Here is a 14739-nt window from a genome sequence, read left to right as displayed (position 1 = left end):
AGCCACCTTCTACCCCCCAACACATCCTCTCGCATGTAGTGCCCACCTCAGCGAGCATCCTGCCCATTGCCCAAGCCAGAAACTTGGGTATCATACTTGACTCTCTGTCTCCCTTCCTTCCTCATTTCAGCAACAACTCAATCCTGATTTGCCTCCCTCCTAAAGATGTTTTCAGTCTACCCCTCTCTCTCACCCCAGACCATTGCATTTATCCCCTAACTGGTTCCTTTCCTCAAGTCTTTCCTCTTTCCAGTGAATTTTCCAAAAGCTTTCTAAACTGCAAATCTGACTACACTCACCAGCCCCCTTAAAACCCTTCAAACGATTTTCAAGGTCCTAACCCCCTTGACCTGCAGGAAGGACCTTCCGCCAGCTGGCCCCAGCTTGCCGCTCCAACTTCCTCCCCTCCCCACTGAGCTCCAGTAACAACAAACTGCTTCTTGTTCTGGCCTCCAGACCTTTGACCATTCAGTCAGTCCTTCGGCATCACCTCCTCCAGGAAGCCATCCCTCTCCGATCCCCCCACCGTCCCCGCCACCCCCCACCCCACCCCACCCCACCCCGCATGGTCCTTAGTGTATCCATCCTGCCTGGTAGAGGGATCTGTTATTCTACTCACCACACTGAGTTATACTCATTGATTTTCATGTCTTGGTTCCACGCTACGCAGTGAGATCCTTGAGGGCAGGGATGGTGTCCAATTCGTCTCCGTGTCCCAACCCCTGGCCCGGTGCCTGGCACTGAGGACAGGCTTGGCCGATGGATGATGGATGAATGCAGAGGGGAAACTTGAAGGAAGTGACAGCCAGGAAGAGCCAATAGGGCAGTGAAGGCCAGCCTGGCAGGAGGCGCAGCCAGAGCAAATGTGTGGGTAGTAGAAAAGCAAGAGCTTCCCTTTATCGAACGCCATGACTGCCTGCCAGCCATTGCGCCTGGGCTTCGCTTGCACATTCGGTCTCATTTAGTTCCTGCAACAACAGATCAAGACACTGGCATCAGAGAACCAAAGCAACTTGCCCAAGGTCACACAGCCAGGCTTGGAGTAGAATCCAGGGCTGTCTGGCCTGAAGACCTGTGCTCTTTCTGCTGGGTCACACTGCTCTCCTGGGGATAGGACCTCCTGGAGATGGACAAGGAGTGGGCCCAGCTACACACCTGCCTAGCTGAGGGCCAGAACCAGCTGCTCACGCTCAGGCCGACAGCTTCTTCCTCCCAGCCGGACCAGAGGCTCAGAGGCCAGACAAGGATTTATCTGTTCCTCCCTCCCCAGGCTTTGGGTGGGGGAGGGGGGTCTTTGACTAGACATGCACACACCCCCACCGCCACCACCAGGGAGGGGCTGCTGCATCCCATACTGCCCAGGGTGCCTGGGGAATGCAGGGGGCTCTGTGATGCTGTCTGCGCTCTGCAGAATCTGTCTCCCTCATCGCACTTGGCCCAGGCTGATATTAACATTCATCTGCATTCCCCGCGCACCCGCCTGGCAGATGGTGGGGGAGGAGGCTGGGTGTGTGCTGGGGGCTGCAGCCAGAGACCAAGCTGGGCCTCGAGGGCCAGAGCGGAGTGCCCACCCATCCTGCCCCATGGGCCCAGCCCAGGCTGGGGCTGCTCCAAATGCTGGGGTACCTCCTCACCCTCACAGCCTCTGAGGGGTGCTGGGTGCTAGAATCCGACCTTTGATTTTTCTAAGGACTAAAGGGGCCCTGCAATTCCAGGAAGAAAACCCAGAGGTGTGGGGGGATGGGGGATGGGCCCCACCTTTGGGAATCTTGGATGAGGGTCATTTTCTTCCTCCTCGCCTGGGAAGTTTGCAGAGACCGGAGATAGAGACCCTGCTGGCATAGGAGCCCCACATCCCAGCCTGGGGCTCCCTGGATCACAGGGAGGGCAGTAGTGAAGAATGGAGGTACAGCCTCCAGGGAGGCCTTGCCCACCTGGCTCCCCAGCTTCTCAGGAGGCTTACCCCTGACCCCAGCCCCAGAATCCAGTCTGGACCCTAGTGGCCTTTTCAGCCCAGCGCTCCAGCCAAAAGTTCCCTGTTACAGCGACTGGACTGAGAGGTATTGGGGGGAGGCAGGGAGGGTTATCCCTGCCCCTCTGAGTAACGTAGAAGAGGAAAGGAACTGACTCCTGAACAAAAGGAGTACAGGCTAGACATCTAGAAGAACTTCCCTCAGCACAAACGCAACTCTTGCGGAGAGAAGTGGACTTTGGGCTGTGGGAATAGGCTACAGTAAGGAAGACGTTCTTTTCTGGCTCTCGTAATGAGTTCGGGAAAAATGACCTTTCCAAATTCCAGGCCTCTTGGGATTCAGGGCAAGGCAGCGGATCCCCAATGCTCGCGACCGGGGACAGGCGCCCTGCCAGAGGGGTGGAAAAAGTAGTGCCCCTATTCCCGAGGCCACCACCCTCTCCCTTCCTCGCCCAGTTACTCCGCCCCCACATCCTGCCCCTCGCGTCCTAGGTCCCTGGGTTGCTGGCCGGCAGGGGAGGAGTTAACTCTGGAGGTACCGGCTGGGCTCACAGTACCTGCCGCCGCCGCCGCCGCCGCCGCAGCCGGTGGGAGGGACGAGGAAGCGGGAGCCGCCTGGGCGCCAGAAGCGCTCCAGTCTGGCGGGGCGCTGCGCGGGTAGCGGCGGCGGGTCTCGGCGCGGCCAGGGGCGTCCGCCAGGGGGCGCGCCGCGACGGGGCGGGAGGGGCCGTCTGGTCTGGGGAATTAGCACAGGGACGAGCGCGCGCGCGGGTCCCCAACACATCTGGGCGAGAGCGGCGCCGCTGGAACCGAGGGGGCATATCTGGAGCGGCGGAGCCACCGCGCAGCTGGGGCCCTTCGAGGCGCTCGGGGCACCCATCTGGGACCTCGAGAGGGGGCCGTGCCGCGCACAGCTGGACCAGGGGAGGGGGGCGGCGGCTGCACAGCTGGACCGAAGGGGGCGGGGTCGGTCCTGGGCGGCTGGCAGAGCGAAGGGCCGCGAGTGGCCTGGGACTGGAGCATGGGACGGCGCGCCTGAAAGAGCAAGGGGTGAGGAAGGGCCTGGTACCCTGAGGGGGAAAGACGAGAGAAAGGGGCACGAGAGCAAAGGAGGAAGATGCAACTGACTCGCTGCTGCTTCGTGTTCCTAGTGCAGGGCAGCCTCTATCTGGTGAGTGGTCCGCGGGGAGCGGCGCGGAGGGGCGGGGGCCGGGAGGATTGGGGGAGAGCGCGGGAAGCTTCCAAGCCCGAAAACTTTCTCCCTTCCCCTCAGCATCCCGGGGATGGAGCGGAAGCCTGGAGGCTGGGGGAGAGGGCGGGGCCGAGGCCAGAGACTGGACAGTAAGGGTTAATAGGGGCGGGGAGAGGGTGCTGGGCTGGCCCACCCACTCGGCCTCTGGTGGCGGGAGGTGCGACGGGCACGAGGGAAAATGCCCGCAGCCGTCGCCAAGGGTTACTCGACCCCTTCCCGGGCCCCGGGCCGTGCGGAAGGGTGGTGGGGGATGGCTGTGGAGCTGATGACCTGCCAGAGTCATCAGAGCTGTGGGGCTCTTCCCTGACCTAGGGGCCCCGCGCTCTGGGTCCATCAGCGTACGAGCCAGTACAGGCGCGGGGCGGCCCCCGCGTCCCTCGCTGCCGCCTTCCCTCCCGCTCCCTCCCTCCCCGCCTGTTGTTTTCCTCTTCTCTCCCGGCTGCGCGCAGCCGGAGCCCCACAGGACCTGGGCAGGCGGCTCCCGCCCCGGGCTCTCGCGGCAGCTGAGCGGAGCGCCCAGAGCCCGCTCCCCGAGCGCTCGCTCGCTCCTTCCTGGCGGCCCAGGACGCGCGGAATCGACCCCAGACCCCAGCCCAGGGCTCAGCTCCCCTCCGACCCACCAATTGGTTCGGGTGGCCAACCGCCACCCACCAATCCCGTCTTGGAGAAGCCTCAGCCCCACACCTGGGTCTGCCCTTCTCCTCAAAACAATAATTATCTTTGCCACCGTGTGGAAGAAGCCCTCCCTTATCACATCCCCACCCGGGGCCCTTCTCCCCATCCTCCAGCCATTCAGCTGTGACCCCCGGCGGCCGAGTACACACAGGTCTGCCGCCTTGAGCCCAGCCCTCAGAGCTTCCCCTCCTACTGTCCCTCCGCCCCACCCTTGGGTCCTGGCAGGCAGGGCCACCGCACACAGCCCCAGGCATGGCCAGGGCCAGAAAAGAGACCACAAACCCCTTTGGAGCCCTCCAGACCTCAGGCATCCCCCACCCTCATCCCAGGGTCACCAGCAAATCCAGATGCTGCCCAGCTGTGAGCTGGTGCCCCGGTGCTCATAACGAGATACGTAAGGTAAGTACTCTCTTCAGAAGCTGAGCAAACCCACACCAGGCAGCTGTCCTCAGGAAACCCGGTTCACTCCCTGATGCCCTCCTGAGCTGTCCTGTGTTTGAGCTCGTCAGGCTGTCCTGCTGGCCTTCCCCACAGCTCCTTCAGGAAGCCTCCCCAGATGTTGCCTGTCAATAGAGCTGATGCAGCAGAGGCCAGCCAGGCCTCCGCAGTTTACAGGAGATCCTGGGTGGGGATGGGGCTTGGATGAAATCCCAGTAGAAGGACCCATCTGGCTTGTGCGCCCGGGAGTGCAGTGGCTTGGGAGGTCTGACTCTGTGTGACAGCCTTGTAGTGATGTAACCTGTGAGTCTGGTGTCCCCATCTGTGAAGTGGGAATAATAAGAACTCCTACCTCCTAGTATAAGTAATGTCCTGGCAAGTTATCACCAGTGGTCCCCGGAGGAGAGTGTGGCCCTCCTGGGTATGGAACTCACCCCAGGTCTCCCTCAAATCCTCCTGCCAAAACCTAAACTGCATGTGTACTTGAGAGAGAATTTTGCTGGGTTCTGTTTTCTTTTCCATCATCTGTTGGTTCTCTTCGCCTCTGAAGGTAGAAACTACCCCAGGATAGGGGTGGTGTCTCATCCAACAGACTAGAAAGTCCCCAAAGGCAAGGGCTGTTCCTCCCCTGTCAAACTAGGGGCTCTCTCAGCATAGAGATGGAGCTCTCCTATCTGACTTGGGGCTTTTTGAGGGCAGAGACTGCACCTCCCCCATCAGCCTGGGAATTTCACAGAGTGGGAGACTCTACCTCTCCTATCAGAAAGGGGTGCTCTGTCATCACAGCTTCTTCTATCAGATGAAGGCTCTCCCAACATCGGGAGCTGGGCCTCCCCCATTAGACTTGGGGCTCCCTAGGAGCTGGGGCCATGTACCTCTGCTGCCGTGGTCTACTGGAGAGAATTCTCCACCATCCTTCCAAGACTTTGAACAGTGACCAGAGGCAGGACAGTGGGGAGAGGAGCTAGGGGTGACCTGAGTGTCAGAACATGAGAGGGAACCACGACACAGGCCAGAGTGCATACCCAGCCCCCAGAGTAGGTGGGCAATGTGCAGGGCCCCCTCAGCCCCAAGTCAGAGTGGAAGGGAGGGCAGAGCGATGATGCCGGTGGTGGGAGGCAGTGAACCAGAATTCCTGGGTCTTCTGGGGACCCAGGTGCTCATTCTCCTCCCAACTCCCTCCACAGGTCATCTGTGGCCAGGATGATGGTCCCCCTGGCTCAGAGGACCCTGAGCGTGACGACCCTGAGAGCCAGCCCCGGCCCCGGATGCCTCGAAAGCGGGGCCACATGTCACCTAAGTCCCGCCCCATGGCCAGCTCTACTCTCCTAGGCCTGCTGGTTCCACCTGGGGAGGCATGGGGGGTCCTCGGGCAGCCCCCCAGTCGCCCGAACCACAGCCCCCCACCGTCGGCCAGAGTGAAGAAGATCTTTGGCTGGGGTGACTTCTACTCCAACATCAAGACGGTAGCCCTGAACCTGCTCGTCACGGGGAAGATCGTGGACCACGGCAATGGGACCTTCAGCGTCCACTTCCGACACAATGCCACGGGCCAGGGCAACATCTCCATCAGCCTCGTGCCCCCCAGTAAAGCTGTCGAGTTCCACCAGGAGCAGCAGATCTTCATTGAAGCCAAGGCCTCCAAAATCTTCAACTGCCGGATGGAGTGGGAGAAGGTGGAACGGGGCCGCCGGATCTCGCTCTGCACCCACGACCCAGCCAAGACCTGCTCCCGAGACCACGCTCAGAGCTCAGCCACCTGGAGCTGCTCCCAGCCCTTCAAAGTCGTCTGCGTCTACATCGCCTTCTACAGCACAGACTACAGGCTAGTCCAGAAGGTGTGCCCGGATTACAACTACCACAGCGATACTCCCTACTACCCCTCCGGGTGACCCTGGGCAGGCCACAGAGGCCAGGCCAGGACTGGAAGGACAGGCCTGCCCACACAGGAAGCCATCTGTCTGGATACTGGGCAGGGAGAGGAAGGGGCCTCAGGCGGGGAGCGCGGGGGTGGAGAGGGCGCCAGGGCCAAGCCTCAGGTGGCGGGGAAGGGGGCGCAGGTGCTGGCCCCAACCTGAGGCTGTGGAGCAACCAGGACACAGGAGCGCTGGCCGAGGAGTGGCTTCTCTGGGCGGCCTCCCAGGGCTTCCCCACGGAGCAATAGAGAGATGCTGGGTCCAGGAGGTCCCTGGAGCAAGCAGACCAATAAAGTCATGGAGGGGAGCCCAAGACCTTGGCTCCCTCCCTGCCATCCTGCGGAAGAACACAGCAAGGAGAGGGCTATTTCATCGGTGACGACAGCACGCGGGCACTGAAGGATGGCGGAGCTGGGGCTTCCTGGGAGCCAGCACCGGAACTCTCCAGCCCCACCCAGTGGGCCGACCCGAGCCCTCATCCTGGACTGTGGCTTGAGGCTGAAGTGGTGACCTGTGGAGTCTTCGATGTCTTGACAAAGAGACCATCTGCCCCCAGCCAGGCCACCCCTTCCCAAAATTCCCTCTCTTGCCATTGCTCCCCACCCCCACCCTTGTGCTGAAGGGGACCCTCGTCCTTAAGCTGAGACAGGGGGCGATCGTAATTCTCGCAGCACCAAGACCACACGTGGAAGCCCACCCGTGAGCCACGTGCATCCCACTCCTTGCTGGCTCCTCGGGGAATGACCTTATCCAGAGAGTGAGCCTTCCATAGCCAGCCTTGCCCATCAGCCCAGGTCTTGCCAGGACAGAGATGCTGCCTCCCCTGTGGCCCATGGGACCATCTGCAGCTCGGGGCAGGGTGAGGCCACACCGCGGCGGGTGTGCTGGGCCTGTCCCGTAGTGTCTGTCTGTGGGGGTGGGGAGGGGGGAGGTTTTGTGAAATCATCAGTTTGTTGACTTCTGTGTGCAGACTCTCGTTCTCAGATCAAGGAATAAAGCTTTCCTGGGCACTGGACTCTGAGTTATTGGGGAGGGGTATGGGAGCGGGGGTGGGGAGGGCCACAGGCACCCTGTGGTCCGGCCAGAGTTTCTCAGATGGCAACAGGACATTTTCTGGAGTCCAGAGCTGCAGGGCTCCAACAGCTACTGGAGCTGATGCTCCAGGGCTTCCCTCTCCACCCCCTTTCCAGCCACGAAAGCTGGGCCGGTGTTGTGCCGGGGCTGGTAGGGGGTGAGGGTGGCATCTGCGAAGTAGCTGGGGAGGAAGAGGTAGTAGGTGGGATGGGCCACATAAGGTGTTCCCTGTCACCTTCCTGGATATCCGTCTGATGGGCCCACTGGGGTCCCAACACTCTTGTCAGTATTTTGCTCTGTGGCCTTGGGCAAGTCCATTGTCCTCTCTGGTTCTCTTTTCATTTTTTTTCTATAAAATGAGGAGCTTGCCATTTGAGAACCCAGAGGTTCTCAAATGTGAGTGGGCTTCTGCATCACCAAGAGGGTTGTTAAAACCCAGATTTCTGGGTTCTACCCCAGAGTTTCTAATTCAGTAGGTCTGGAGTGGGGCCTAAGAATTTGCCTTTCTAACGAGTAATGAGTGCCCAGGTAGACACTGATGGTCCCAGCCCAGGGACCACACGCTGAGGGCCTCTCAGATGTCCTCTGAGTTCCCTTCTGGCCCTGGCTTCCTGGGACGAGGAGACACCTCTGATGCTTCTCCTCGTGATTTCCAGCGGCTCCTCCTGCAGAAGTCTCCTGGGAAGGGTCCCTTCAGAGAATCAGGGGTATTGGGTGTTCAGTCTGATGACATGCTCGGGGAGAAACAGGCCAGGGTGGGGTAGGGACGGAAGGGGCTTGAAAGCAGCCATGCCCCTGCCCCAGCCCATAGGAGGGCCTCAGAATGGAGGGCTGCCCGGGCCACCTCATCTGGGAGTTAGCTGGGCTAACTCCATTCGCGCTCCGTGTGGGGAAGGCTGGGCCCCCGCTACCAAGATCACAGTGCCCTCTCTGGAGGCCACTGGAGATCTGCTCTCTTGGGAGGGTGGCGTGCGGGCCCCCTGGGTCCCTTTTGGCCAGGTAGCCAGAGTGAGGAGAGTCCTAGCGTGAGGGTAGGGAGCTCTGGCCACCCGCAGCCTGTCTCCCCTGCCCAGCAGCGCTCAGCGCGGACCATCGCCCTCACACCGCAGAGCAGAGCTGGGTGGGGTCTCAGAAGCCACCTTGCTGTCGTCCCCTTCATAGGAAGGGACCCAGAAAGGGTGAGTGACTTGAGCCCACACTCCTATCCCAGCCTCTTCCCCGCCCAGCCACGCACCTTGCTTGCGGGGTGTCTCTCCTGAGCGGAGGTTTGAGACTCCCCAGCTCCTTCGCGCCACCCTCTCCCTCCCCACCCTAGGGACAGGGCTCGGGCCCTGCCTGCCATGGGGGGCTTGGGCTTGCTGGGCTCTGGTGCGTTGTCCCACCTGTGGACACACACTGGAGACCGACCACGAGCACCTCCCATAGTCCTGTGGCTGCGCTGGGCCCCTGCTCTGTCCCCCCTGACTGAACTGTCAGCAGGGCGGGGGGCCCTCTGGCCCCCGCCCCCCGCTCCTCTCCTCCTGTAGAGAGCCAGATGCTGCCAACAGCTGGAGGGCTGGCCTGCCTGGCACACAGTTCTGCCTGCACGGGGCGGGGGGGTTCATTTCAGTAACTTCATTTTGCCCGCGTGCTCTCTGCAGCCTCTCCCTCCTTTTCCGCCTTCCCCAGTAACACGGGCGGCTCGTCTCAATTAGGACCTTACTAACAGATTTCCTCCCGAATCATAATTCTGCTGGAATAGACTTTGTGCTCTACTAGTCTTGCCATCACCAGATACTTCCTGTCCCCCCTGGTCCCCACAGAGGGAAGGGGTCCATCTAAGCATCTGGCTATGAAGAAGCCAACCTCTTCCTCCTTGGTGAGCAATGTCTAGGCATCTCCTGGGCATATAGACCCCCAGTCCCCATCAATTGCTTGGACCTCCCACTCTTGCCATTCAAAACACAGGAGAGGGCTTCCCTGGTGGCGCAGTGGTTGAGAGTCCACCTGCCGATGCAGGGGACGCAGGTTTGTGCCCCGGTCTGGGAGGATCCCACATGCCACGGAGCGGCTGGGCCCGTGAGCCATGGCCGCTGAGCCTGCGCATCCGGAGCCTGTGCTCCGCAACGGGAGAGGCCACAACAGTGAGAGGCCCGCATACGGTAAAAACAAAAACAAAACAAAACACAAACACAGGAGAGCAGATTCCTCAGGAACAAACCTGTCTCCTGTCCCAGGAAGAAGCTCTAGGTTCCTATCCTCACCCCCAACCCTTGCCCCCTCCCACTGCCCTTCAGTGGCTGGCCTGCTGGCCCCATGGCCCTGTTCCCCCATCTGCTCAACTTGGCTGGGGAGCCGCCCCAGGGCAGGGGCCTTGGCTCCTCTGTTCGAGTGGAGCCTCTGGGACAAGCCTACCAGACTGGGGGCTCTTTGGGGACATGACCTGTATCTCCCCACCAGACTGGGGAGCCCCTGGAGCCAGGGTCTGTACCTGCCACGTCAGATCGAAGAGCCTCTGAAGCTGGGATCTGTGCCTCCCTCATCAGGCTGGAGTCTCTCTGAGGGCAAGAACTGCAATTTGGAGGCAGTGGGGAAAGCTTATTCTTTCCTGAGCACCGGAACACCTGGAGGTGGTCTCTGCCCTCAGCCCTGCGCATGTCTGGGCAAGGATTCCCACCTGGGCCTCGGCATCCCCATCTCTAATGGAGTGAATATTCCCAGCGGTCTGTGAAGCTAATAAGAGGGAATACATGTTAGGTCAGCTGGCAGCAATGCTGAGTCTTCCTCTTGATGAAGTTTAAGGCAAAAGCAAATGGGTGCCTGGGTCCCTCCTCCCTCCCTCCTTACCCACTTCCCAGGGATGAGCAAGCAGGAACTGAGTCACCCACTTTCCCATCCTTGGCAGGAATGCTGGTGACCTTGCATGTGGCAGACTTGTGTGGCGAGGCCCACTGCTCAGAGATGCACGAGGTGGTAGGTGGGTAGGGAAGCTGGGGGAAGGGCGTGTATGGGGGTGGAGGCAGCTGAAGGTCGTGGAGTGACCAGGGTGCTGGATTATTGAGTGGGTATGTGTAGGGGGTCGTGGGAGACACAATGAACCGGTTGCTCTGTGCTGGGAAGTGATCCAATGTCATGGCTGGGAGTAGGAGAGAGAAATGTTACTTCCGAAGGTTCTGAGTCCTCTGGTACTGCCAGGAGAACCAGGGGCTGGGGTGACGGGCAGGGAGAGGCACCACCTGCCCCGCTAGGCGGAGGCGAGATTGGCACCTGCCAATTATACCAAAGTCCTGGAGTGGCAGCTGCTGCCATCGCCAGGACACAAATGCCAGAGGAGACACGGCACTCAGCAGCTGGGCGCTGGGTTCTGGTTCCACAGAAGCCCCTGTTTCCTGTCGGCCTGCCAAGCTCAGAGGCTGACCTGAAAACCACCCAAGCTAAGGTGCCTAGTTCAAAGCCTCCCAGTTCATCATCTCAGGGCCGCCTGGCTAGATGGTCCCAAGGGACAAGCTGGCACCTCCTGAACCAATGAACTGACAACAGGAGAGTTGCAGAAAGATATATCTGGATCCCAATTCTGAGTCTGTAATTTATTAGTCGGGTGCCCTGGACAAATGACATAATCTTCCAGAGCTTCCTTATGTGAAAAACCAGGGACCTACTACCTACCTTGGGGCATTGGTGGGAAAAATAAATGAGTTGCTCGACAAATGTTCCTCTTCTTCTTTGCTTCTGGAGATGGGGGTCTGTGTTAACTTCAGCCTTGCTCCTGGTGTGGAGAGGCAAAAAGGCCCCAGGCTGGAGGTAGGCGACCTGGGTTCCCATAATAAGTGCGGCAGAGACCACTAATATCCATCTCCCCTCTCTCCGCAGTCATGGAATTCTCCATTTTTAGTTGGGCACTTGGCTGCCTGAAAAACATACATTTCTTTGCCTCCCTTGTGCCTAGATGTGGCCACGTGACTAAGATCTAGCCAGTAAGCCAGTTAGGTGGCAACTTCCAGAAATCTTAAGAAGTTGATATACACCCTTTGCCCCGTCTTCTTTGTTCTATCCTCTGTCCTGCTGCCTGGAACATGTATGTGATTGCTGGAGCTCTACCTGCCATCTTAAACCACGAGGGATAAGAGCCATAGCCTAGAAGTGGCCATGAGCTGGAAGAAGTCCTGGTCCCTGAAAATTTTGTGGAATAGAAATATCATACCAGTCCTAGGCTCCTACCTTCAGACTTTCATGTGAGAGAAAAATCAAATTTCTATCTTACTTCTATCAAATTTCTCTTATTGGGTCTCCATCTCTAGCAGTTTAGTCCAGCTCCACTTGATTCAGTGGATGTAGTTGAGCACTTCACTTCTGTGGACCCCAGTTTCCTCATCTGTAGAAATGAGAAAATGCTCACATATCTCGCTGCACTTCAGAGAGATGTTATCGACTCACGGGCAAGAAGGAACTTGGAAAAGCTCTGGTTCTCTGCCCCCTCTCCAGCACTGAGGCGCACGGCCGCCATTTGCGAGTCGGAAGAAGTTGCTGCTGCACGGCAGGGGGCTCCCAAGAAGCTGAGAAGCATCCTCTAGCCCTGTCTGAAAGGCCTCCAGTCCCCAAATTCAGCCCCCACACATCTGAGTCCCCATCCACATTCTGATGTTGGTGACACAAAATCGTTGTTCAGGGCCTGACTGATCCCAGCCAGATGGGATCCTAATTTAATTAAAACCCTTTAATTACCTGCAGCAACACAGCTTTGGAAGTCCAGTGCAGAAGGGGGCCTGTAACGGGGGGGGGGATCGTTGACAGGGCAGAGTAGGGGCTGCCCTTCCATCACTCTGGGAACCTGGGGTTGTAGAGCGTTTCTCCCACCAGGGTGGGCACAAACCGTACAGAGCAGCCTGTGTGGCCCGTGCTTCTAGCTTGGTTGGTTGACTGCCAAGCGGGGAGTGAGGCCCTTGGGAGCAGAGTACCAGCCACTTGAACCTGAAGCTGTCAGTGTTGGTTTTGTGCTTACACTGAGACCAGCACAGACTGTGTAAGCTCAGGTCTGAGTCCCTCAAGACGCTGGCACTGCCTGGGACAGTCTGGGTAGGAGCAGGTACAGTTCTGATTCCTGCTAATTGGCCTGGCTTAAGAAACAGGGGTACCTCTGTCTCCACCAAGGAAAAGCAATGCCCCTGTGAACTCAGGGTGTTATCCATCTGGGGAGGGAGACGAAAGGGGGTGACTTAGGTGGGCTGCAGAGGAACCATGTGGTTTCTTCGGGTCTAGTAAGGAGCTCCCTTCCTCCAACGTGGTGCTGGCCCTCCACTGGCTTCTCCCTGTGAAGGCAGAAGGCAGTAGCCCAGGCCAGGCCAGAGCCTGCCAAGCCCTGGCAGGGCAGACGCAGAAGCCTAGACTCCATGAGCTGGGCTGTTTTTAAGCCTTGTGGACATAATACGTTAATACTCTTCAGTTCTCCCTTAGTACTTATTCATTTAACAAATATTTAATAAAGTCTCTGAAAGCTCCAGCTGGGCTCCATGGGGCCAGATCGTTGGGGGAAGAGGTTCAGTTCGCACTTGAGCCATAGCCTTAAAGGACATGTTCTACTGCGGTCAGCGTGATGTCAGTGGCTAGAATCGAAGCAAGAAACCCCAAGAAGAAGAAAAAACTCAAGGGGAAAAGGTAGGAGCCGTGAGGCCCCCCCACTCCACACCCCCAAATTTCTCCTTCCGTAGCTGAAGCCGGGAGCACTGCAGTTGAACGCGTTCCGCGGTACCCAGGCCTGTTGGCTCCCGCCTTCCCACCCCCTGCCTCTCTTCCTGCATCCAGCCGCAACTCCCCACTCCACCCTGCTTCCTCTGTTATCCCCCAGCATCCACGGCCTCTTGAAAGAGACTGCTCCTGCCTCTGACCCAGGTTGAGTCTGGAGTGCTATGTAGCTGCCAACCTGGGGGCTGTCACGGCGGGAAATGTGGATGTGCCCCCAGGCTAACTAGAGACGGGACATAGGAGCTGTCACTCCCCATCACATCGAAGACTTGTGAGCGCAGGGGCCGTGTGTCCTGTCCAGCTGGCCTGCAGGCTCCCCAGAGACAGGAGGGCCTTACTTTGAGGCATATCTGCTCAAAGGTGTCCTGCACACCAAACTCTCCCTGGGGAGTCATCCCTGATGGGCCTCACTGGACGGTGTGCTGAGGCATGATCACAGCCTTCACTCTGCCACCTTGGGAGAGGAAGTGACAACAGGGGGACAATCTGCTGCACTGTTCTCACTCCAGCAGCCCAGGTCCTCCTGGCTGGAGGAGAGGGTGGGCAGGAAGGGTGAGGACAGCAGAGGAGGAGGGCAGCATGTGGGTGTTGGCACACCCCTCCTCCCAGCTGTCCCGATATTGTGTGTTGTCTTCTCTAGAACAGTCTTCTGAGACCTGGCTCAGCTCCGGGGGCACAGTGAGGGGCACTGAGCGTCACAGGAAAAGCCAGGGTCTTCTGGCTCCTAACCCGGTACCTGCTTTTTCCTGACCCCAGGCTTCCTTGATCCGATCCCCTTCATGACTTGAGGGGTGGCCCCACCTGGGGTAGGATGGCCTGCACAGCCCCAGGGAGACTGGGCTCCCCCTCCTTGGGTTCAGAGCAAGGCCATTCCCCAGCTAGGGTGCGTTTGGAGAGAGTTGGGTTTGAGTACTGGTTGCCGTGTGACCTCGTTCTGGTCCCCTCAGCCCTCTGGGCCTGGATGGCAGTCCTTCCCCCACCTGCTCACATGGTTCCTGCAGAAACAGCCCTGGCAGCGGTGGCTCCGGGTCCGTGTAGGGCTATTGCCGTCTGGCTGGGGCTCACGGGCAGCGGCAGGGGGCTGGTTTCTCCTTCTTCCTGGGGGAGGCTGTGGAGAGCAGCCGTTGAGAGCACAGGTTCTGGAGCCAAGTTGCATGGATTCAAGTCCTTGCTCTGCCACTTCCTAACTGTAGACTTTCAGCAAGTCATTGAACATCTTTGTGTCTCAATTTCCCCATCTGTAAAATGGGGGTGTGGTCTTTACCTGTCAGAGGGCTGTTGTGAGCTGGAATGGGTAAAGCAATTGAACTGTTTGGCACAGCTGCCCTGAGTACAGTCCCAGCCTATGGCCCTCTCTGTTCCTGGCCAAGCCTGGGTGTGAGGGAGGGAGAAGTATGGCCATGGGCAGGAATGCGCAGGAAAAAATACCCACAGGGAAGGTCAGAAGTCTACAAAAGATGACTCACACAAAGGAATCTACTTTTCTTTTGATTCCAGTTGAGAAATGGAGCTCTTGGTTGTATTTCTACTGATCCTTGGGCCAGGAATCTCCCACTTCTGCAGTCCAGAAGCCCCTGGGTACTCCCCCTGGGGACCTCGACTGGTGAACACGACACAAGGCTCGGGGAATGCAGGGGGCCAAAGGGTCTTTATTTAGAAGCAGAGTTAAAGACCCACAGCAGTCAGCCAAGTGT

General features: G+C 58.8%; 1 protein-coding gene across 1 annotated transcript; it reads left to right on the top strand.

Moving 5' to 3' along the window:
* The first annotated feature begins 3026 nt into the window (after positions 1-3026).
* NXPH3 (neurexophilin 3) lies at positions 3027-7100 on the top strand. Its single transcript, XM_079903981.1, has 2 exons — positions 3027-3143; positions 5525-7100. Exons 1-2 carry the CDS (start codon positions 3090-3092, stop codon positions 6227-6229), a joined length of 759 nt encoding a protein of 252 aa, XP_079760107.1. The 5' UTR covers positions 3027-3089; the 3' UTR covers positions 6230-7100.
* The last annotated feature ends 7639 nt before the right edge of the window (positions 7101-14739 follow it).

The sequence above is a fragment of the Stenella coeruleoalba genome (genome assembly GCF_951394435.1).
Source record: "Stenella coeruleoalba genome assembly, chromosome: 19".
NCBI classification, from domain to species: domain Eukaryota; kingdom Metazoa; phylum Chordata; class Mammalia; order Artiodactyla; family Delphinidae; genus Stenella; species Stenella coeruleoalba.
This window is presented reverse-complemented; position numbering and strand designations above follow the sequence as displayed.